The 25,844-nt window shown below is 39.9% G+C and overlaps 1 protein-coding gene across 1 annotated transcript; it reads left to right on the top strand.

Annotated features, from left to right (window-relative positions):
• Nucleotides 1-5,093: 5,093 nt before the first annotated feature.
• Nucleotides 5,094-24,767, top strand: LOC307231587 (Fanconi anemia group A protein-like; the record flags this gene model as incomplete). The annotated part of the gene is made up of 19 exons (XM_080002352.1): nt 5,094-5,154; nt 6,078-6,190; nt 7,415-7,511; nt 8,316-8,470; nt 10,029-10,108; nt 11,064-11,173; nt 11,901-12,011; nt 12,114-12,177; nt 13,296-13,408; nt 14,751-14,827; nt 16,050-16,191; nt 17,725-17,858; nt 19,945-20,055; nt 21,202-21,297; nt 22,706-22,762; nt 23,700-23,788; nt 23,946-24,006; nt 24,163-24,212; nt 24,632-24,767. The coding sequence occupies 19 exons, from the start codon at nt 5,094-5,096 to the stop codon at nt 24,765-24,767; spliced, it is 1,857 nt and encodes a 618-aa protein (XP_079858478.1).
• Nucleotides 24,768-25,844: the final 1,077 nt, after the last annotated feature.

Raw genomic sequence — 25,844 nt, 5'->3', positions numbered from 1 at the left:
TTTTTTTTTTAACCAAAAATCAACAGCTGGCTCTGGCACTTTTTCACGAGGCAAAATTTCTGAGAGCTGTTGTAGTGGAAAAGTTAAGTGTTTCAGTCTGCCCCAACCCGCCACCCCCCCCCTCCCCCCCATTGGCCCTGACCCTCCCTCCCTCCTTCCCTCCATTCCAGCAGACCTGTGTGCTGCTGAATTTGGTCGTTTGGTGCTACGAGGCTTTGTCAATATTGATGTCTTCTGCTGAAGTGATGATGGTAGCTTTGCGTGTGTGTGTGTGTGTGTGTGTGTGTGTGTGTGTTTGCGCCTGTGTGTGTGTTTGTGGGGGGTGGTGGGGTGTCTGTGTTAATTGAGCTGTGATCGTCAGGGGAGCAATATGATATCTTCCACCTTCCCCCTCCTACCCCCGATTCCGGGATCATTATTGATCCCCCCTCCCCATAACTAGAGAGGTTCTGTTGTGGCTCTGTTTATCTTCTGACCATCATTGGTCACCCAGGGTCTTTTAACCCGTTACCCTAAATCCATTTGTCAGTTGTTAAAGGTTTTTTTTGTTACGTACAGCATGGCGGGTCCGTCCATTTTAGACCCATTCTTCAACCATCTTGACTTAGATTCTAGCGCTTTCGGTGATTCATTCGTTTGGTCTTCCATTCACCTTGGTTTGAGCCCTTTGTTTGTTGTTTGTTGATTCATGGTGGTCATTTCGGAGTGTTCTTTGCTTTTCTAGTTCTACCTCTGTGGCAACGCTTATCTGCAACAACTAATCTTTGCACCAGTCCAGTGTGGATACCTGGGCACATTTCTGCCATCGACTTAATGAGTAACTGGCTTGCGAGCCACCTTAAAAAAACTTTAAACACAGCATCTAGTTATTACCAACAGCTTATTCAGTCGTTGACCGTGCATAGCAATTGGGCTCGGACGGTGTCAAAGTGTGTAAAATGCCTTCAGAATGCAAAATGCGTTGTGAAGGCATTGAGGATTTGCACACTGTTATCCATGAGCTGACCTGCTAGTGATGTTTGAATACAAGTGAGTTGGTAGTCTTGGTTCTAGCAATCTTTAACGGTCTTTAAAAATGTTGGTAATAAAGAAAGAGTGAGTGCTGGGGAAATTATTAAAGCTGGAAATGTTTAATTTCCTGTTGTAATTGTGGCACGCTATTTAGATGGATAGCAGCCCCTTTCACACTTGCAGTTTTTCCCAGCAATGTTCCGGAACCGTTTCTGCATGGGGTCATGTGTGAATGGGAGCCGGGATCGATATTCCGGGAAATCTCTTCTGGCAATTTCCCACTTTGAGAGAAAAAAATTAATAAATCTGATAAAAATCCTCATGGTCATCTCCAAAAATTAAATATATTGTCCTCTACAATAACTTATGAAATAAATGGTGAACCAGAAAGTACAGCGAAACCTAAACAATAAAAACCATCAATGATCCTTTTCAACCAGTTATATGGGTCCCTGAAGTAGCCGAAACATGTTTTTGAGATTCTTTTGCCGAAAATACCACTCAGATTATGCATTCTAGCCATTCTAATATGCCTCTATACCATCCTGTTCCAAAATGGGCTGTTTGATTTTGTGGGTGGAGCCATCCATCTGAGGCCTCGAGTTCGATGAGACAGATTTGAGCTTTACTCCGGGTTCAGTTGTATTTAGTCTGTAAACTGATTCACTGATTTCACCTTATTAGTCCACCAAAATCTGTTTCTGAATAAATTTGAGGTGCGAAGTAAGCAATCCAGTTGCTGAATCTTCACCCAGATCTTAAGCCTAATTCAAAAGTTTGTTCTGACTTTGCGGCTGTGCTCCAAGCCTGTGTGGGACACGGACGCCGCACCGCACACTGCACGGGGGGATTTTTTTCTTTCATGTGAAAGCCGGAAAATAAAATAAAATAAATACATCTACAATAAAAACAAACCATTTTTATTGGTTTTGTTTGGAGAAATGCACAGTGGATCACGTGCCACAGCCTACAGTCGATCTACCTAGAAACACACAGCAGAATAATTTTTTAAATACTTACATTTCCATTGTCTGCAGTTTTTTCACAGATTGTTGGTATTAATTCCTCTTTCTTTTGAAAGATTTGCGCTGGTCTGTAAGCCAACTAAGCACTTCCCAGAGGCACTTGTTATTCTCCAGTCGTGGGTGGAGTTACTCAGTTGGAGGGCGGTTCTAAATCTACTGAAGCCGAACTTGACCTTGCGCTGCAAATGTAAACAGGTTGTTTCAGGACATGCTTTCTGAACTGACAGCCCCCAGAAAGCTGACTGGGTTGTGCTATTTCACAGATTGTGTGTTGGATGCTCATCAGAGACCCAAATGTATGTGCACAAGCACTGCAAAAGGGAGTTTTTCATAATAGGTCCCCTTTAAATATAAGCTTTAAAAGGTAAACTCAATTTTAGCAATAAGGCTATAAGCCAAAAATGTCACAGTTAACAGCAGAGGTGGAAAATCACAAACTAAAATTCCACTCCACAAAACAGGGGCATTAGCAATGGCCTCTCAATTGTCTCGCCCATGTGTCGCCAGCGCTTTATCAGTTGTGTGGGTGTCGACAACGCTCCGTCTGTCGTCTGAGTCATTTCCTGTTCACGTCCATGGCTTTTAGATAGATACCTTTAGTGTGGGTTTTTTGCCAGGTCCTTGGGGTGCTTGAATTACTTGAATTTCGTTAGTACCAGAATACCTTGAAAATAGCCCCTTTTGTGATGAAGTGCTTGAAAGGTCCCCGAAAAAAATCCAGATCATCGATAAACTGAGAAATCTCCCCTGGTTCTGTTATTCAAATCGTAACACAATAAAACATTTTCCAGCATGGCTTTTATGACATAGATGATGCCAGGGACATTTAATCCAGCGTGGGTAAATAGACACTTATAATAGTAGATGACAATGAAATTAATAATAGATATAAAAGATATTAATATGAATAATAGACAGAGACTAAGATTATATTTTATTTTAATGAATAAAGATCACATTGAAAATCGATTATATTTCTCCTTAAAAAATGAAAAAAAAATTGTGCCTCAAAAACAATTAGAATTAAGTTTAATTTTGTAATGCCAGAATGAACCCTGCTAGTGGCACCATAGCAAGGAGGATGACTTGACAGGATGGCAAAAACTCATGAGGAGAGATTGCATTAAGATTTCATGAGCTTCTATTTCATACACACACACACACACACACACACACACACACACACACACACACACACACACACACACATGCGTACAGTATGTATGCACATACCCCCATTAGATGCACTTGCTGGCTGGGGGCTGGCTGGGTGGTCTGAGGAGGGTAGTAATTCCCCGGGGCACTTCAAAGATCACGGTCAGCCATTTACACTAAGAGCCGGGGCAAGCTGTGCCGTGTGTGAGTGTGGGTGTGGGTGGGGTGGGTGACGGCCGGTGTAGTCGTGAGTAATGGCTGGGGGAAGGTTACGAGTGTTCAAAACCGCTTCAAAATAGGTTCTTCAAAAGGTAAACACAGACACACACACACCCACACACACACACACGCACACTGGTTGACAGAGGGACATTTGGTATCGTCTGACCATCATAGGTCATCCCATTGCAGTAATCAATCAATCTATTTGTACGACATTGAGAATTTAAGAGGTTTCTAATTAACACACATACACACAACCAGCAGCGCCCCCCCGCCCCCCCCCCCCCCCCCCCCCCGATTGATTACTGCTGGAGTAGACACCATCATCCCAGCGACAGTGGTCCCTTCCAATGGACTGAGATCCTGGGACCGGGGTGAAACGGTCGCTGTTATTTACCGTCGCTCAATTTGTGGTGTACAGAAAAGTGGCAACAGGCCTCTAAGCCATGACTGTTAACAAACGCAACGAGTGACAGTGAGTCATAGAGGCCGAGAGAGAGAGAGAGAGAGAGAGAGAGAGAGAGACTGGAAACATTATCCCTGGCAGCTTTGTTATTCATTGACCTGTTTGTCCCCTGTCCCATCTAAAGACATTGATCTCTTGTTTGGTTCTCACATTGGTTCTCACAGGGGCAGGGGAGCCTATTTTATGAATATAAAATAAGATATGAATATGCATTAGAGCAGTGGTGGAACATTCCAGGTCCAGAAAGTAAAAGTCTTGCAGTGTTTTTGCTCCAACCCTGCACTGAGTCATTACTTGGAACTCTGGGTTGGCTCCAAATCATGGAGTGGAATTTTACTTTCTGAACCCTGATTTTCCACCTACAAAATAGAGAGAGGCCATGTCCTATAAATGTATAAGTTTCCCATAGCGAGGGACAGATATGCTCCCAATGCAATACCATCAGCGTTCAGTAGCTTACCATTAATCAATTCAGTCGTTGAATAGAATATTGGAAAAAAATTGTTTGGTAAATTAGGCCGAATAACTTAACTGTTTAATTTAAAAAAAATAAAATCAGAACCTGTGAATTGTGGAATTATCTCACACTGCCAGCCCAGCCATTTAGTTGCATAATTACAGAGAGAGAGAGGGACATTGAGAGTGAGAGAAAGATTCAACCCAGGGTTCATTAATTCCTTTTGTTCATTTTTTGTAAAACGTATTTATTCTGTAAGAAAGATGATTCAAATACAATAAATGCCCAGAGTACATTTATTCTCCGACTTTCCACCCGCACACAACACAATTAAAGGATTAAGAAAAGAGAATAAATCATTGAATTAAACAAATTCTCATTCTAAAAAAATGCATGGAAAAAAAAAAAAACCCCCCAACCCAATTTCATCCAATCGTATCTGGCGTTCCATTTAGAAGGCGACCCCTCCACGTTCAAAACCAGCGCGAGGTCTTTCCGGCGGAGACGGTGACTTCCGCCCTCATAATAAACCCGGGGTTCATTCCTGTTTGTCCGGGTCCTCTCCCCTGATTGGCTGTGGCGAAGACCAACGGGAACGAAGAGCAGAAGGGCGCGAGTGGGACGCCGCCGCCGCCGAACGCGTTTGTTTTCCTCCGCAGAGCGAAGTGTGAGACGGACGCGTTAACCAACACGTCGGCGTCGCAAATACATATTTTGAAGCGGCAAACTGTTGAATAGTTGTTTCAGTAAAGACAAAATGTCACTGAGTGCGACCCGTGAGTCGGTCTCTCAGAAAAGGACTCTCGCCAGCCTCCTTGGTGAGTTGACATTTAGGACCTGTGCTACCTGCGAACCGTTCATATAATGAATATAATATTTCATGTCATCTATACATCTCTATCTATTATCTATAGATGCAATATCTATTTTATCTATATATGTAATATATAATTGATATATGTATCAAATGGGGGCATGAGCACAGGCACCTCCCTCCCTTGTCTTAATAGAAAACAATAAATAAAGATGGAACATATCGGAGGAACATCCCAGTATTGGGGGATCGAGCGTCTTTCTATTTCACCCCCAGGGAGTAGAAGTAGTCTCCTAGAAAAGTAGTAGTTGTCTGTGCATGAGACCCGTTAGTTCCTCTCACCCTTGGTTGCTAACTTGAGCATCGTTCACTAATGGGTGATTGTTGAGATGAACTTAGTTGAGAAATGATTGACGTGACGATCCCCTTCTTGGATGCTTTGACTTTGTTTTAGAAGGCTGTCAATAGGTCATGGAATATCCACCTGATCCAAGTGAGCTTTGTTTTTTACAATGTGGAGTCAATGCTCTGATGTTCTGTTTTCTATTCTTATCAGTAAACCTAATGCAATGAGCAACAATGCACTAAACCATATCATTTAGCCAGTTTGGAAAGATTATTGGTGTCAAACATGGCCAGGTAGGCAAGTCCAGTGTAAGGCAAAGCCCCTTCTCTCCAACTGTGACCACCCTCTATGATCCCCATTTCACTCCTTACCACCCCCATAAAAGTACACCTTGTTCCCTCAGCCATCTGCTAAATGTTCACACATGTGATCTGAAATTATTTTTGCACTTTTGACAGGCCACCTGGTTGTCATTTTTTGGAACACATTTGTTGTATTGCATGAATTTAATATGATTTTTGCATTTTTGATTTTTGTTAATTTCAAATAATGAACAGAACTGAACCGAATAACCCTTTTAGCTGGTCGTGAGGCTAAGAGGCCCAGGCAGGATGACGCCAGACGGCTGCAACAGGCAGCCATCCAACTGTTGCACCAACACCAGAACCTGTCCAGCCTGCTGTTGGAGGCTGGGGTGAGTTGATTACAAGACTTTCACTATTACATTATATCATTATGAATACTTATGTAAGAGTTCAGGGATCGTCAATGATTCTAGTGTGTCTAGTCGGCAGCTTCACAACAGAATTTGCTTCGTTGACGGATGTCGGAAATGAACATTAGGACATAGTAGCAAAGGTTATACTATTGAGTCCGTGTACGAATACAGGACTATTACTAGGTGCTTGAAGTGCTTGGATTTTGTCCTCAGAAATGTAAGTACTGGAATACCTTGAAAGTACCTCCTTTTGTGCTGAAGTGCTTGAAATGTCCTTGAAAAAAACGCTATACGGGTAGTCCTCACTTAACAACCTACCTGTTTAACGACTGTTCGGACTTAAGACCAGCTCGCTGACCAGTCTGTATTGCACACTGCGTACAATACCGCAGCGTCTCAACGTTAAGCATCTCATCAGGCGTCACCCTTTATGTACTATATACATTATATACGCTTTATATACACTGTATACATCTCATCTCATCACCGTTCTCAGTCTGTCTTGTTTTCACAGCCTGTAATAGTCCACTGCACTAGCGTTCGCAGTCGCCACACCCCCTTACTATGAAATAACACGGGTCCTCGCTTATCGACCAATTCACTTAATGTCTTGGTCCTACGAACAGAACTCGGTCGTTAAGTGAGGAGTACCTGTAATTGAAAAGCTGTGATATTCCCCCTTGCTTTTGTTATTCAAATCATAACGTAATACAAAACTTTCCTGAATCGCTTTAACAAGATGATGCCAGGGAAATATAAATTGAATCCAGCATGGTTGGAAATAGATCTATAATAGTAGATGACAATGAGATGAATGCTAGATATATAGATAAAGTATGTGTATAATAGTTATACTGATACAAGTGATAGACAATGAGATTAAGATTATTTAATATTTTAATTTCAAACCTGATTGTGCAAACACAGTGTACTAGATTAACCTGTTTGAAATTATAACCTGATTGTATTATACATTTTCCCATGATATAAGGTCAGCTGATGAGATTCTTTTTTTTTTTTTTTTTTAAGACAGAAGTATTTTGTACCATTTCAATATGCACCTTATTTTAGCCCTTATAATCCTACAAGTAGACTACAGCTATCGTTATTTGGATTTCTGATCCTGATACTAACCTCTCTAAAGACTACCATTGAGTGTGTGCTTATTAGTGGTTATGTGTCTTTAAACTTTATATTCAGAGTCCAAACCTCTCTGATGCCGCTGGTATGGTAAATGTGAAGCAGCAAGGGGCAGTCCCCGAAGATCTCCCATCAGCCTTTGCAGGAACACTCCTGGGTGAGTGATTTGGGACCTACCAGGCTGTGATTCACTTGCATAGTTTGACTATTCTTTGAACTGTGCAGAGTTTGTGTTAACAAGCCTCTGTCTGACCCACCTAATTGCAAGAATAATATACCCCCCCTTTCCCCTTATGCCTATATGCAAGCCTACCTGCTCAGTCAATGGATATGTCTTTTTTTTTTAGACATAGATAGATAGACAGGCAGACAGGCAGACAGGCAGACAGGCAGACAGACAGACAGACAGACAGACAGACAGACAGACAGATAGATAGATAGACAGATAGACAGATAGACAGATAGATAGATCGATTATTAATGTCCCAGCAGCTCACATTAAAAAAACAATAGGCAGTAATACTTACAAACAGTTAACTGTGCGCTATTAAATATGACAATATTAAAGCAGTAAATACCTGAAAAAAATACTGTTACATTGTTTTTGAACAGAAGAAATTGCCGGTTCCCACTGAGATCCCACTGTGGAATTTCAGTGTGCCGCAGAACTTTGAATTTCACAATTTCCAGGGTAAAGAGAAGCTGGGAAGGACTTTTTGTCATGGCTCCGCTACAGTTAAATAGTTTGCAAATCTTATCAAAAACTGAATGAATTGTAAAATTGAATCGCAATACTCCAAAATATTCGCATTGAATTTAACTGTCAGTTCCCATTTTTAGCATGTTTGTGTGAAACGATATACATCTGCTCAGTATGTTCATGTCTGTGTATATAACTATATGTGTATATCCATATGAGTTGCCACACTCCCATGTCTGTATGTGTATTTTTTTTCTTCAGTGTCTGAGTTGGAGCAGCAGGCTGCCCGGCTGGGTGTGTCGGTGTTGGCTCTGTCTGTCACTACGGCCTTAGAGAGTCTGATAAGGCTGACCGCAGATGATGACAACGAAGAAGTGGGGAGCCCGAAAAGCGTGCTGCTCACTTCCTCTCAGCGAGTGAGTTTCTCGATTTCTTGACTCCATATTTCCGGTAATATTAGGGATCTGGATTCAGTGACAGGATCACCCCTAGTTTTCCAACGTATCCACTTCTATAGACCACAGAAATCTATCTGTATGCAAAAGGCTTTAAGTGGGTTATGGATTTTGGAGAAAGCTACAGCGTCCCTGCTGTATAGAGGGGAATCTGCAGGGTCTGATCTGATATCGTCATGATTCCAAGGTGGAAGTCGGGTAGTTATTGTCATTCGGCATTTATTCCAATTTGACAATGAAATTGAGTGCAGGGTTTTTTTGTTTTTTTCTTCCCACTGTTTAAAAAATTAATCACTCATAATTGTGTGACTCTTCATAAATTGTAAGTCAAGTCAGTTAGTCTGTGGTGGACCAAGGGGGCGCACTCAGCTGTTTTGGAATTGGATGAATCAGCAGAGTCCCTTTTGCCCCAGTTGATTCGCCCGATCCACAGCGGCTGAGTGGCCCTGGGATGGGAGCCTGCACCGCCTCTCTGCAGCGGCGGCCTGACCACGCCCCCTTGGTCCACCACACAGTTTTTCCTAGTTTATTTCAGGCCAGTACGTTAACATTACCATTAAATAGGGTCATTACTGAGAAGCAGGAATTTTGGCAAGTAAATACAATAATAAAATTACTACAATTTGTCTGACAGGTTGACAAAAACAATGTCAATATTGGTTCAGGAGTCGGCGCAGCGAGGCGTTTATAAAAATAAAAAAAAGGTAACAAACCAACACGCGATATTTGTGAATACAGTAAGTGATTCGATTTAGTTTTTCTCCCACCAATAAGCCGTTATATTTGGAAAACACATATCAGCTAGCTACTAGTGGCTACAGAGCGCTTTCATCATTGGAGTACATAGGAAAGCAGTTCTTGACTTGTGCCTGTGTGGTCCCATGAAGAACAGCCACCGAGTAAAGAACCGCTTGAGTGGATGGTTCTTTATGTTCCTCATATGTTCTTTGGGACGTCAAAGGTCATTGCATGGTGAGTGATATATTTGGAAAATACCCATAATTCTACACACTCTAGGGGTGTGTGTGGCTACTAGTTGACATATATGGTGCAATATTACAAATCAGCCTCTCCAAGGTTGCTTGGAAAGGTTCTTAGTGGAACCAAAAACGGTTCTTCTATGGCGGTCAAGCTGAGGTGCACCCCCTAGTGGGGCACAGAAGAATTGCAAGGGACACATGAGTAAAAGAAGAATAAAGTAGGCTTTTAATATGTATTTCAAACACTAATTTGACATAACTCATGACCTGACTTAAATTTCATGAAATATGTTTATTTCAAGTTTCAAAATCTGATGGGATAGTAGTTTATTAATTTTGCCCCCACTCCCGTGCTTGTTGGCTGTCCAACATTGGGGGAAGGTGCACTGGGAATATTGTTAGATGGGGAGGGACTATTTTAATTGGTTAATTGAGTTTATTTTCATTATTTTTTTCATTATAATTCCCCAAAAATTCCCGAGAGCAAAAAAACAAATGCAACATGAAACTTGCCGTGTGAATATCATGTTGTGTCCCAGGGTCAGCTGTGTTCCCTGCTGCAGTCTGTCACAGAGCTGCTGTCTCGAGGAGCCTTCTGCCCCAAGCTCTTCTGGCAGGAGTACAGCAAGAATCAGGTGTGTGTGTGTGTGTGTGTGTGTGTGTGTGTGTGTGTGTGTGTGTGTGTGTGTGTGTGTGTGTGTGTGTGTGTGTGTGTGTGTGTGTGTGTGTGTGTGTGTGTGTCATCACAGTTTGGATATACGCTAATGGTTTGACATCTACATTTATGTATTTGTGTGTGTTTATGAAAAACAATAAACACTGCTTTTTTTTTTTTTTTAATAATGAAATGCTTTGTTGGTACAACATAACTACTAAAACACTTTAATGGTTTCTCCTCCCCTGGAAGCAGCCCAAGCTGGTTGTGCTTTGTCACCTACACACTCACCACATCCTTCCCATCAAAAGCGTTTTAGAAAGGTAAAGTAAAAGCAAAATGTTTGAAACACTTCCCCATAGACTTCAGCCGAAGTGTTAAGAGCAAGACATTTCTTTCTGCTATTGTCCCTTATATTATTTTAATCTCCAAACATCACTGTGATTTTTTTTTTCTTGGGTTAGTTATTGAATTGGCTACTTACTATATTCTGTTAGATTTAGTTATAGACTTAAGATCCGCAGTCAATTCCCAAACTATACTCATTTGGATTCCAGTTCAGCAAACATTGCCTACAGTGCTGTATGTTTTTAAGTCCTCAAAAAGACCTAAAATAGTCACGTTGTCCAAACCTTGACCAATTGCCTCAAATTACTGTTTGATTTGAACCTTCAATCTTTAGTTGTTTTAATATTGACACAAGTAATTTTTTTTTCGACGTTATTCTTAAAACATTTGTGTGTTTATTCTCAATATATAATAGGATTTTAATTGTATTCTCGAAATCCAACAATGCATTTTCTTCTCGCGCTGACCCTAATCCTCATCCGTTCACATCCAATAACGACTGGCATTTTAACTGTTGCCAAATTTAAATGAATGAGTCATGCTGACAACACGTGTGCAAACTGTCCTGCAGTGACGAAGGGACGAGGCCATGGATGGTGGCTGAGCTGAAGGCTCTCTGCTGCTGCACTGCTGGGCAGCACCAACAGGAAGGGAGGGAGGTCCAACAGAAAGTTCTGTCCAGTAAGACCTGCGTCACATAGGCAGCTACTTGTAAACAGTTCACCTCACCTTTAAAGTCATAAATACTTAATCTGCCTTGACTATAAACAACATTTAATGAAGAAGCCGATAATACATCAAATCAAAATCTAAAATGTTGAGTTGCGTAATCACCAATGGTCTCAATACACCGTACATACAAGAAAATTATTAAAAACATAATAAACGTTAAAGAAGATAACATGTACACGATGTGTAGGCTTTAATGGAAAGAATAAGAAAGTGGTGTATACTGACACGTTATAATATGCATATGCACATAATAGATCTTGAAACTCAAGTTTGCATCTCCTATGATTCATATCAAGATCTAAATTGAGCTACGATTTGTTTAATGTGTAATGTTTAATATTCATACAAATGTGTTATTTTGTATTATTATTGAAGGGTTAACATATCCCTTAATATTCTCACAACTTCCTAGTCTACATTCTCCTTAAATTATGTAAATAGTAAGTGTGTCTGTGTGTGTCTGTGTGTGGTAAGTTATGCACAAATTATACGTGTATTTAAAGTAACAAAATCTACTTTCCCCCAGAATAAAGACTGATCTCTCAAATTGTAAATGTATGCTTCTCTCTCTTGTCCAGCTTGCTATGTGAGTTTGTTGAGTTTTACAAAATGAAAGCTACATATCGAGACTTGGCCCTCTGGATTCACATGAATCGTATCTGGGTGCTTATTCCAGCGGTGGTTGGGGTCCTGGTGGGGACTGGGTTTGAGGAGAACCAGGGCTCACCCGTGCCCAACAGGAGTATCTCCCTGCTCTGCCACGCGATACTGGACGACATGCTCTGCTGTGAGTCGCTTCTGCAACTCTACTGCTATACTTAGTATTTTTGGGATTCATGACTTTTGTCCTCAAATGCTGTTTGGTTTTCCGCTCTCCTGTGCTGCACAGGGCTCCTCAACGCGCTGGATGGGATGCACAGGCAGCTGCCCAGAGACACAGCAGCCCAGCTTTGGTGAGAGGCATGCGATTCTATGTTACAGAGCAGACTTGCCTCTGCAAAACAGGTTTTACTGTGTACCATACAGAGCTATGGTTGAGAAATTGGCAAATGAAATTGAAGAAATACACCTTTGCTGTACTGCATATTGTACATCATTTTCATTAAATATATATTTTGCTATTTATTTTCTTGCTTTATTGCACAGCTTAACTTAGAAAATTATTTTCTGTTTTCTTTTTTTCTTTTTGAATATATTATTTTTATTATTCTCCCTACTTTGATTTACACAGTCTCTGTAGTTTGCCCTTCGCTAGATAGTGAAGATAGATAGATAGACTTTACTCATCACCGGAGGGAAATTGCAGGGTCAGCAACAGCTTACACAAAGAAATAGGCAATACAGTGGTACCTCGACTTACGACTAATTCGTTCTATAAGAACAGTCGTATGTCGTAGCAAATTTTCCCATATGAATTATGAAATCATAAAGGGTGAAAATACACAGCACAAACACAGTAAATATGAAAAAAATATTGATAAGCCACAAACTACGTGCACACACGATGTAGGTCGACTGACTGACTGACTGCTGACTGACTACTGACCGGCCGCCGTCACGCCAACTGCAAATTTCCAGTCGTATCTTGGAGCAGTCCGTCGCAAGTCGATACAAATTTTCGCGACTATCGCTACTGGTATCTTGGATTTGTCGTCAGTAGATGCAGTCGTAAGTCGAGGTACCACTGTAATAATAAAGCAATGGAATGAAAAGAAAATGGCAGTCAATGGAGAAATTTGGAGAAGTTTTTTATTTTATTTTAATTTTTTTCTGTGTGACCCCCCCCCCCCCGCCCAAAAAAAGAAAAAATTTGGTCCTACACAACAATAACTTATGAAATAAACCCAGCATTGAACCAAATGTTGAACATTTATCTTATACGTATGATGAATATGATGAAGTAAATCCAATAAAACAAAAATGAAATGAATGCATAAAAGACATTAATAACACGAATGATGACGACAGCAACCATGATAATAACAATAAAAAACAGAATAAAAACACATGATGAAATAGACAGTAATTAAAAATAATCTCTCTGTGTCTGTCTGTCCGTCGCTTGTCTCAGGATCCAGGTGTTTGATGCGTCGCTGTGCGGCGTGTTGGTGTCACCGGACGCCCTGCGCGGCTTCTTCACACACTCCCTCACACATGCTCTCACCTACAAACCTCGACTCAAAGGTGCTGCAATACAGACGCTTTTTCATGTTTTGCTTTTTCATATTTTTTTTATTGAGACAACATAACATCGCATTTTTTTATGTAGCCCTCTTGTATATCCCTATTCTTGTATTGCCAGGGGGTTGGCCAGGTTTAGAAAATAAAAGTACCATATGACCACAGTAAATTTATTCAAACTTAAAACTTACTTATATTTATAAACATATATTTTTATTAGGTACACCTTGCTAGTACGGGGTTGGACACCTTTTGCCTTCAGAACTGCCTTAATTCTTCGTGGCATAGATTCAACAAGGTGTTGGAAACATTCCTCAGAGATTTTGGTCCATATTGACATGATAGCATCAGGCAGTTGCTGCAGATTTGTGGGCTGCACATCCATGATGCAAATCTCCCGTTCCACCACATCCCAAAGGTGCTCTATTGGATTGAGATGTGGAGGCCATTGGAGTACAGTGAAGTCATTGTCATGTTCAAGAAACAAGTTTGAGATGATTTGAGCTTTGTGACATGGTGCATTATCCTGCTGGAAGTAGCCATCAGAAGATGGGTACACTGTGCTCATAAAGGGATGGACATGGTCAGCAACAATACTCAGGTATGCTGTGGCGTTTCAACCATGCTCCAAGGCAGGATGGATCCCTGCTTTCATGTTGTTTACGTCAAATTCTGACCTACCATCTGAATGTCCCAGCTGAAATCGAGACTCATCAGACCAGGCAACGTTTTTCCAAACTTCTATTGTTCATTTCTGGTGAGCCTGTGCCAATTGTAGCCTCAGTTTCTTAGCTGACGGGAGTGGCACCCGGTGTGGTCTTCTGCTGCTGAAGCCCATCTGCTTCAGGGTTGGACGTGTTGTGCGTTCAGAGATGGTATTCTGCATTCCTTGGTTGTAACGAGTGGTTATTTGAGTTACTGTTGCCTTTTTATCTTCTCAAACCAGTCGGCCCATCCTCCTCTGACATCAACAAGGCATTTTCGTCCACACAACTGCCGCTCACTGGATATTTTCTCTTTCGGACCATTCTCTGTGGACTCCAGAGATGGTTGTGTGTGAAAATCCCAGTAGATCAGCAGTTTTTAAAATACTCAGACCAGCCCGTCTGGCACCAACAACCATGTCACGTTTAGAGTCACTTAAATCCCCTTTCTTCCCCATTCTGATGCTCGGTTTGAACTTCAGCAAGTCATCCTCCCCCTGTCTACATGCCTAAATGCAATGAGCTGCTGCCATGTGATTGGCTGATTAGCTATTTGTGTTAACAAGCAATTGAGCAGGTGTACCTAATAAAGTGGCCGGTGGGAAATACATTTATTGACATTTTTTTTTGACATTTCTCAGTGTCTGATGCCATTGCCACACAGAACGAGTGGAGCTTTGCTAAAACCAGCCGTCTGCTGACTGCCCTGTTCTGCAAGGTAACGTGTCTTTGGGACATGCACCAACATATTCTGGTATGCGTGGGTATGAGAGAGCTCACCTGATGATTTTGGCTGCTTGCTGCAGAAAAAAATGTACCCCACCTAAGCGTCTGAATTTCACAACCCGCTGTGAAAGTTTTGAGTGATGGACACTGATCACCAGTTTTTGTAGTCTGTCACTTCCCCGCGAGCTCTTCTGCGATTTGTTCTCAAATGTCTGCAAGGCTGTCATGCTGCCTCTAGTCCTGTAGTGGACTTAACTCTTCGTAACTGTTCACAGTACAAGCTCACTGAACGCTGTACTATTGAGAAAGCTACCGCTCTGCTGCAACTGCTGCAGCTTCTTAAACGTAGTCCAATGGGGCAAATGGCCTTGCTGAAAATTTCCAGGATATCTGTCCTTAATCTGTTCCAAGACTCAATCACGACACTCGATACAGAAATGGTTACTTTTAATAGTTCCTTGCAGCCGAACACTGAACTGGAAAGACTGGTTCAGCACTGTGCTCCCTACTGCCGGGAATGAAATGCAAAGATAATTTAAGTTGGAGCCACTCATTTCCCTGGATGAATTTAAATATTACATTTAAACATTTGTATTGCTTTTGTTCTAATATATGTAATTGGTTCTCAGGTCTCTCTAGGAAAAAGGAGATCTTGATCCAGGGTCAGACACTAATGTTAAGAAGTGGCTGCCTAATTGGCAGCCATGCATCAAATATAGCTGACCAAGACTCAAAATATCATTGCCGAATTTGAATAATCTTTAATTAATTAATAATCAATAGATTAAAAGATTTTTGATCCACTTTACAATGATGCAAATGATACTCACTTTACTACATTGGATTATACTAATGGATATTGTACAGTAAATTCAACTTAATTAGGCTACTTCTGGCAAAGCGATTCGTAATTATTTGGTGTTGATCTTTGTATTGTTACATTTTAAACCAACACGCAAACAATCTCACTTGTTAAAGTAAATCAATGCGCTAAGATAACTCTCATTTTGAGTTTCTTAACTGATGGTGTGTATCTCGTGGTTGACAGCGGGGTAACAAGACCACACAAGATGGTTGATAATGGCCCAAAGAAGCTGTTATCGTCGAGCCCTGTGTGATCCAAAACTCCCTGACAAATGAAAGCTTTCAAGTATGCTATGTGTCTATCTGCATGCCTTATCTGGCTCATGGGTGTGCATGTGTTCGGTACGCAGCTGGCCACAGTTTTCACCATGGAGGAGCTGCTACGTCACCTGCAGCAGGTGTTGGAGACCCAAGAGGTGAACTGGCAGCATGTCCTGTCCTTCTTGTCCACGCTGCTGGTGTACAGCCCCAACGCGCGGCCGAGCCTCAAAGGTACGCGCACAAATATACAAGGTGCTGCTCACTTCACTGCTGCACGTAGACTTTTAGGGAGGGAAAGGCTGGAGGTAAGTCACGCCCAAAGAGACAGAAACATGGTTCTGGGGTTCCGCCCGGCATTCACAGACATGGTGTCCACATACCTGCAGAAAAACAAATGTACAATTAATGCCAATTAACACCATGTGCGGAATCCTACTTTCGATATTTATAAATATTGAAACAAATTGTTTAAGGACTCAGACCCACAAGGGGTCTGAGTCCGCACCATCCAAGATTTTGAAAAAGAGATGTTTCAAAGGGCTGTAACCAGGCATTATGCATTTTGTAATAGACATCTTGAACGCAATACGTAATTGTTTTGTGTTTTTCTTTTTATGTCTGTGTGAGCCTTCTGGTGAAATCTTGCCAAGTAGAAAATGTGACAAATGATATAAACGAAGACATCAATTTTGCGTTGTTACTATTACTACTAATTACTACGTATTCATGACAGGTTTGTTTAGACACTTATTACAAATCCATCAAATTGTTACCAAATGTTGGTTTTATTACATAACATAAATACATAATTTGTTACATTTTGCAGCCATAGTTGCCTCTAGTCGTTGCGGTGGATTCTGGGGAGTTGCTGCCTCTCCCTCTCATGGGACTCTTTCTCAGGTGTACCTCTTGTTGTTTTTGCTATTTTTTTAAAGACTGGCCAGCATACAAATGTTAAGATCAGTAAAGTATTGGCTTTCTCAGTTTTGTTTGGTCTGTTCTGGTTGCTCGTTGGGTGTTGGCCCGATCAAAAACAGCAAAAAAAAAAAAAAAAAGGCACTGAAGGTAATTAAGATTTTGGAGGTGTGTACGTTGGTTCCTCTGAAATATGGTGCCCTTCTATGCTGCCCTACATATAGACATTTAGGTCTGTCTTATCAGAAAGATGTTTCACCCCGGAATGTGGGGAATTAGGCAGAAATACAAAAATAGCTGAATGCAGCTTCTTCTCTTCTTCATGAAAAATGTATCCAATGCTAAACGCTAATAAAGAGTGATCAATGCTTCCGCTAGTAGGGCTGGATTTAAAAAAAACGACTCTTATTCAATTAATTTCTGTTGTTTCAATTTTAGATTTCCTGTTATATCGATACTTTGTTTGGAACTTACTGTATGTGACCATATTCCGCTTGAATTGAAATATTAGACTGAATTTGTTCCGTGAGATGTTTTTGTAATGCAGATGGTCGAAGTTGGTAGCTATTCTCATTATGTATAACATGTAAATAAAGTGAAATATAGTGAGCCATCCCATCAGTATCAAATTGAACCCATATTGAATCGAATCATTCAATCAAAATCAGATCGAATCCTGAGATCCTACACAATGCCTAGCCCTATTCGCTAGAGATTTAACATCTGTAATCCGCATCCCCTGTTATCGTATTTGGCTGATTTGGTGTATAGTTTCCTTTTAAGATGGTTTAAAGAGCCCTTAAGAAAACGCTCTCTCTCCCTCTCTGTCCGCTGCCTTGCCACCGTCAGAGCTGCTGTCCAGACTGCTGGCCTCGGCGTTCGAAGGCTACGACCTGGAGAACATGATCACAGCATTCCTGCTGGCTCGCCAGGGTGCCCTGGAGGGCCCCACCTTCTTCCCCTCTTACAGCGACTGGTTCAAGGTAATAATAATAAATATAGCTGCAGGTAGCAATACATGGGGTCTAGTTTATTTCTTTTAAGTACGCATTACAGTTTTTTTTGGTTTCTGTGAAACGCATCACAAGTTACAAAAGTTACAAAATCGTTGACTTAGGTCTGGAGGACTGGATTTTTGGACAATTGCGTTTATATTGTCTTACACTTTCGGCTATTTTTCAGCATCTAGAACAATAACAAAAACAAACGTTGTAATTACTTTGCATAACAATAGTAATAATAAATACATGTTATTTTATAAACATAATGAATGAGTCTTTGTTTTGGTTAATAATCTACAATTTATAGACTCCAAGTACTTGAGACTTTAATAGATTATTGTAATGCAGACAATATTTATGGAACTTTATTTTGTCATTAGAATTATTATGGAAGAATTTGTCAATACGCTCTTTGCCTTTTCATTTAAGTTTTCTTAGTTTAGCTGTAGGATATTGTTTATAGCTGCAGCAACCAATTTTTTACCGTAGACCAAACCTTGTCATTGTTATAACTTACTTTGTTGTGCGTAAGTCCATGTATAGTCTCAGTAACGGTAGGTGACATTGTGTCTCGTGTGCGTCAATTGAGACGTATTGACGTAGTTTTACGTATTTCCGGAGATTTATGATAGTAGTTGAACTTACGTCATTTTAGTGGTGATTTTTTTGGTGAATTACATTTGAATCACTACAGAGCGACTGTGTCTACACCGTACACTGGACACGGTGCAATGTACATTCTGAATCTGAACCTGCACATTAATAGTAAATAGTATGATGACATCATAAAGTGTCTTACTGTAAATCTCATCTCGTTCATCTTGTTTACGAACAGTGGCATGTCAGACAAGCAGGACCAGCTGAATATTTGGGGTCAAAGTTGTTTGGTTTTTCACTAATATCTTCTCCGTATGTGGATTGATTTGGATGAAACTTGTTCCAGTTCTAATGAGACGTAAACTATGTTTGTAGCTTCTGCCATTGTTCTGTTCAATAGTTTTAGCTAAAATAATCAAACAATAACAATTATAACCAACCTAATAACAACCAGTCTTCCCCAGTTCAGTGTTGGAATGAGGAGCTTTCCATCTGGTGGTCTGGTTTCATGACTGTTAGATTTGAACCTAATTAAAGTTGGTGGGAGACAGTTTCAATATCGTGATGTTATGTCAACATTGGTGTTCAGGTGGTTGATACCCATTTTGGCACTTAATCTCTTTATCACTGGTTCTCAAACTTTATTTAGTAGTGTACCCCCTCAAAGATCTCTTTCAGCTGATTCCCCCTTCACTGGCATTGGGAGAAAACAAAAAAAAATAAACATAAATTATGTACTGTATCTGCGTTGTGTTTTTTTTTATTTTTTTTTTTATTTTATTTTTTTTATATATATATATATATAACCATTATTTTTTAACACTTTTTTTTAATTTTCCAAGTATCCCCTGCAGTACCGCTAGTGGTACGAGTACCTCCATTTGAGAAACACTCCTCTAAATCAGCATCAGACAATTGGCTTAGAGGTACAAGAGTAGCATGAGTGTCAAATTGCCTCTTACTAATTCCACGTTGGCTGACTGAAATGACATTTGTTGCTAACTTGATAGGTACAGAATGACAGTGAAATGTGGAAACTATTCATTATAATCAACATTTCCTCATAGAATAGAACAGATTTGAAGACCAAATCAGTCTACTCAATATAAATGTCTCTCACAGGGCACAATGTTTGGATGACATTGTAGATAAGTGGCCATTTTCAATGCGGTACCCTCTGAACAGTGGGTTCAAGAATGCCAAGCTTTTATTTTCTCCTCACTGTGACAACATGGGTGCATCTGGACTGGATTTGGTAAAATTGTCCCTGGCTGCCTATTCCAAAGCCTTGCTCGCTGGCCTTCTTTCCACAGATGGAGTTGTTTTTCCTCTCAGTTTCAGATGTATTACCCCTATTGGCGTTTTGTTTTCAAAACCATTTATATCTTCCTTGTGTTCATTAGATTTTTATTTGCATATTTGTTTTGGATCTGATAAACTGCCAGCGTTTTCTCGTTCTGCTTTCATCCAGATGTCTTTTGGAGGGGCCAGCGGGTACCATGGCGGCAGTAAGAAATCGACTGTGTTCCTCCTGAAGTTCCTGTCTGACCTGGTGCCCTTTGACCCCCCGCAGTACCTCAAGGTGAGTGGTGGAAGAAGTACTCAGAGTTTTTACTTAATGTAAAGTGCAAATATGCACACACACACACAATGTCTCAAAGTCAAAGTAACTTGTTGACCTTTCTACTTAAGTAAAAGTAGATAAGTACTAGTTCTTTAATGTACTTAAAGTGCCAATGTTGAAGATTTTCTTTAAATAAATGTCTGAGAAGTCAATATTGCTGAATGAGGTAACACAAAGGTGATTGAGCCTATGGCCCACTGATGAAAGCCCTTACATTTACAGTATTCTGAGTATTAAGAACCAATTGTCTGTGGCGACTTTCCCTCCATGCATTTAAATGTATGCATTCATGCGTGCTGGTGACCTTGAATTGTTATGGAGGCGTGGCCCAGGTGCTAACTACCAACTGACTGATATCAAACAGGCGACGCTGGTTGGTTCTCTGGGAAGTGAGGTCCAAAAACACCTGCAATTACTGCTTTGCGCCATAGGTGCCGCCACAAACAACAAAGCAGAAATCTTTACGATATCCACTTTAATTTATTAAAAGTTAAACTACTTGTTGTATTCAGTCTATGGCATGCTATAAAGTGCAACTGTAACTGAGTGCTCAGCATATCCATTGTCTTGCTTTTGAAAGTTATAAACATTTCTGACTACAGAGTGACAATTTTTGGACAGCTCAACTTTCCCAGAGAGATTATGAAACAAGTCCATAGAATAAGAAACAAAAATGTACATTTATGTCATGTAGTACTCTTTACAGTAGTTTGATAGGCTTTGTTGGCCTTTCACATCTATTCCTGCAAAGCTAGACGCCTCACTATTGTCTCATGTCATTTGCAGCCAAGTGCAGAATCCAACTTCCAATTTGGAAGGTAATTCCTGATGTTTCCTAGCATTGTTGCCGTATGATGCGGTGTTCTTGCCTTTGTTCATGACTGACTTTCTCTTGCTTGTTGACTTTCTGTTCCCTATTTGCTGGGAAATGTCATATTTTTTAAATATTTTCGTAACAGGTATAACAGGTTGATTTGTCATGAGCAGGAACCGCCATCATCCCTATTTCAATTCACACGTCATGATCAACAGCTCAGTGTATTTCTTCTTCCGGTCCTCCCTAACATAAAGCTCATTCCTCCTACATTGTTGTCTCCCTATCAGGTTCACATCCTCCACCCTCCCTATGTAGCGGTGAAACACCGCAACCTCCTGCAGGAGTACGTCTCTCTGGCTAAGACCAGGCTGGCAGACCTCAAGGTAAAGAGAGAGAGAGAGAGAGAGAGAGCAAGAAAGAGTAGAATGAATCAGCATCGAGACCCACACTTTCTTGTGTGAATGAATTCCGCCTCAAATTTACCTCAAAACTCTCGAACTTCCAAAATAAGTAATTAAAATCCTTAAATTGTATATAAAATTGTAATCCCATTAAAAACACGATGCGGCAGAGCTTGCAGGACAATTTATTACCATGTCAAACAGATTTTTTTTTTTTTTATGTGCTACATATGATCACTTTGTAGATACGTATGTACCTCTCATACTGTGTTATTTCTGTTTATATTTAGATTTTTGGCAGCATGTTTTTATCAAAATGTCAATGCAGTAAAACTTGACTGATTCAATTGAGGCAGAGATAGTGTTGAGAGTGAACTAATAAGAAATAATAGATAGTATAGGGGTGGGGGGAAAAAATCGATACAGTGTAGTATCGCAATAATTTCCCCCACGATATTGTACTCTTGACGCCAATATATATAGTTTTTATTTACGTTGGATGAATTTAGGGATACATTTTTAAGTTAAGTGTGTAGCGAGTTTAAAGTTTTTGTGTAAAGGTATTCAGTCCAGACTAGTGTGTTTTCATGGCGTTTTCAAAAAAGTCGCCATCCACACTGAAACGGCAAAAACACTGCTTCCATTTCTTAAACACGCATGCACAGGAAACCTGCAGCAATAGAACAGGTTTACTTTGTTTACAAGTGCGAAGAAGCAGTGTTATCGTAATACAGTCGACATCTTAAGTCATGGCCAAACACTTTATTAATCCCTGGAGGTAAATTCCGGTGTTACAGTCAGCAAACATAATCTGTACGGGTGCAATTCCTAAAGTCGGAGAGCATTTTAAGCTTTTAATGGAGAAACGACAAACAAATTGAATTACTTGTAAACGTGTAATTAAACTGAACAGTAAAATGCTGACATCATGACATCATCAACGACCAGTTTCTTTACATATGGTCAGTACTGAAGTTCTGTGTGGACGGAAGAAAGAAAAGATGTGTTTTAAAGTTTTAACTGCAGTCCGATGTGAAAGAATGTATAATATATCAATATATCAAAGTTTTTTATCACAATACTTGGTATATTGCAAAACATTAAAAAAAAAAATCACAATATTATTACATTATAAGATCCCTGGCTGTACCCATCCCTAATTACAGTAGCATATTGATGTCCTCCCAAAATTCTATACTGATACAGAAAGAAGTCAAGTGAAAAACTCTGCTTCTTAGGAGTGTGTGTGTGTGTGTGTGTGTGTGTGTGTGTGTGTGTGTGTGTGTGTGTGTGTGTGTGTGTGTGTGTGTGTGTGTGTGTGTGTGTGTGTGTGTGTGTGTGTGTGTGTGTGTGTGTGTGTGTGTGTGTGTGTGTGTGTGTGTGTGTGTAGGTGTCAGTGGAGGACATGGGTCTGTACGAGGATGTGTCCGGAGCGGAGCCAGAGAAGGTAACAGTGACGCCAAGTGGCTGGTTTGTGTAACAACACGTATCCATGAGATTAAAATGTCTTTAATTCGGTTGTGCAAATATTAGGCCTTAAAAGTCATTAAATAGTCTTTTGTCGTTCTAATCTATGAGACCTTAATTTCAATCACACTTTGTCAAAAGTAGTTCTGCATCCGAGTCAACATTTCCGATGTATGAAACACTGAGCATTCCACTGTATGGAATGCCATTTTAGTCTATATTAAATAAATAAATAAATAATGAAATATGCCTATAAATAAATGTAAATATAAATTCATAAATAAGTTAATATAGTTCAATAAATACATATTTTTTTAATTTAAAAACTGACATTTTTCAAAAGACAACTTTTATTTATTTCAGGGGATTTTTTATTTCACCAGCTCCCCCGCTATCCGCCGGCTCTGAATCTGTGAGATAACCATGCCCAGATGGAAATGTGGCATTTGAAATACAAAGTCCCCTGAAATAAATAAATGTGGCATTATGAAATAAAAGTCCCCTGAATTGAACAAAGTTGTCTTTTGAAAAACGTCCCCTTTGAAATAAAAAAAGATTTATTTATTGAACTATATTTACTCAGTTATATATTTGATTTTACACTCATTTATTTATTTATTTATTTATTGTCTCATTTATTTATTTCAGGATTTATTTCATATACATATTTATTTCATAGGCCTATTTACTTGCTTCTTTATTTTTTTATTTAATATTGACTAAAATAGCATTCCATACCACTGAACCTAAAACTTACCTTCATGCTTACCCGCTACACTACCCTGTTCTAGTCCAATTCAACCATTGGATAATAAAGGTGGACTCAAAATCCAAATCTTCCTTCTCACGTACCTCCTCTAGTCTTAAAACATCACAGTAGAGTGATATTTAGCATCTGTCTGTCTGTGGCTCTCTAGCTCCAGTGCCAGGCCCTGCAGGATGTGGACAAGGCTGTGTCTCTGTTTGAAAGCACAGGAAGAATCCCTGCCACGATCATGGAGGCCAGGTACTGGCACACCACACCCACCCGGGCCTTACAAGCCCCTACACCTCACATGTTTCAATAAGTGCTTCTGCCTTTTTTTTTTATACATTTTTTTTTTATCCATACACCAACAGAAGAAGTGTAAAATGTGAATTTCTTTGTGAAAATCTGCCCGCAGTATTTTCCGAAGGCCGTATTTCCTTACCCGGTTTCTACCTGCTCTGCTGACGCCGCGAGTGGTAAGACCTGGAGCCCTGCCCTGCATGGTGTTAATGAACAATTTCCTGAGTTCATCCAGTACTGAAACAAAACGCTCAATAAGATGAGCTAAGAAGACAAAATGTTTTGCCCTCTGCTCTGATTCGGTCAGCCTTCTTGTGTCTGTCTACCCGCAGCTCCCTTTGAAGTCTGATGCCAAGATGAGTTTCATAGAAGCCCTGAAAAAGTGAGTTCTCCTGACCCATGACTTTGGGGAAAAAAAATTAAAAAATACATTTAGCTTTTAAATTCTTCCCCCAAGTGGGGTATTCTCCCATTTAGCTACAGCATTAATATAATATAATATAATATAATTGTGGTGGTTGGGGTGGCTTGAGTAGCCACACCCGAATCTTTCTTAAATTACGCTTTATATTTGCTCCAGAGTAAAGAGCCCATGAAAATGCCAACACAGAATTTATGAAATGCTAAAATGCGCATCCGCCTGCTGCGGTATTTTATTCATAATGCACTTTTCATTTAGTTACAAAATGTGCCACAGGAAATTGACCATTACATCAGAGACAGAGACCCTGAAGTGCCTGAGTTTAAACCTTTTATTAAAAGGTTACTAAACTATTGTTTTTCTCCCTGGATCTGTTTTAGAGCAGATAAGATCCCAGCCACCCAGTATTCTTCTTACCTGGAGGCCTGTCAGAGACAGAGGCAGCAGGACAGTGGGTACCTTTTTACCAACTTATATGTCACCAGCATGTTTCAAAATGACAAAATAGACCAGTGATTCCTCAAGTGGGCACGCATATTTTTATGCAATATATATACCTATATAATTACCACTTTTTAAACAAACAAATCCTGCCATGTGAACCTCCTCGTCACTGTGCACTATTCTGTGCATTTGTCTTGATTTGGGTTTGATATTTTCTGTAGCTACAACTATACTTTATTTAATTGAATTGATGTTAATCAAATTGATTACATTGTTTTTATATTCTGTATTTTGAAAATGGTGCAATACAAACATTTATAATACATATCCCTTGAATGTTTTTCCACAAGTAGTGTTGTGAGAAATAGGCCTAATATCAAATTATTTTTTGTGACATACGTGAGGGGATCCTTGTTTTATTTTCTGTCATTAAGGGGTCCCTGGTTGGAAAAAAGTTTGAGAACCCCTGACCTAGACTCGGGGTTGGCAACCTTTAGTACTGGAAGAGCCATTTTTGAGATTTTTATTTATTTTTAAGATTGCCGCAAATAATTTAATTGAGGTATTTCATGCAGATAATCTGTTTACTTAGTCTACTGACCACATACTGATGAACAAGCTATCATGGTTTTCACTTCATATAATTTACCAAAAGGTTTGGAGTGTGCATTGGAAGTGCATTTTAAAGCGGACAACAAAGAGCTTACCCCTGCCTGGATTTTTCCGAAAAATAATAATGGCAACAATTTCTTAATCATCTTTTTGTATTTTTCACTTTATTACAAAAAAAATTGAGTAGGCATACTGTACATAGCATTATTTGGCGCAATGACGCGCATTGACAATCCCTTCAGGACCAAAGACAGCACTTTAGCCTGCATGACATGCTGACAGCGCATTTAAGTCTCAAATTCTCTTGAAAAAAGTATTGTTTTGGTATACACGTTTTTATGATTACAAAAAATTTAAACAAAATTAAATGACGATAATCTAAAAAATAATCATACATATTTTTGGTTTTCTTTAGTTAAAGAGCCCCCATGGGTTGCCAACCAGGGATCTAGGACAATACACAACAAGCTGCTTTATAAAATCTTCTATATAAATCTCTATTAATTACCTTGAAGAATTAGTATTTGCTTTAGGTTT

Source organism: Zeus faber (assembly GCF_960531495.2).
Source record: "Zeus faber genome assembly, chromosome: 6".
Taxonomy (NCBI): domain Eukaryota; kingdom Metazoa; phylum Chordata; class Actinopteri; order Zeiformes; family Zeidae; genus Zeus; species Zeus faber.
Note: the sequence above shows the minus strand (reverse complement) of the source record. Positions and strands in the feature narration are given on the sequence as shown.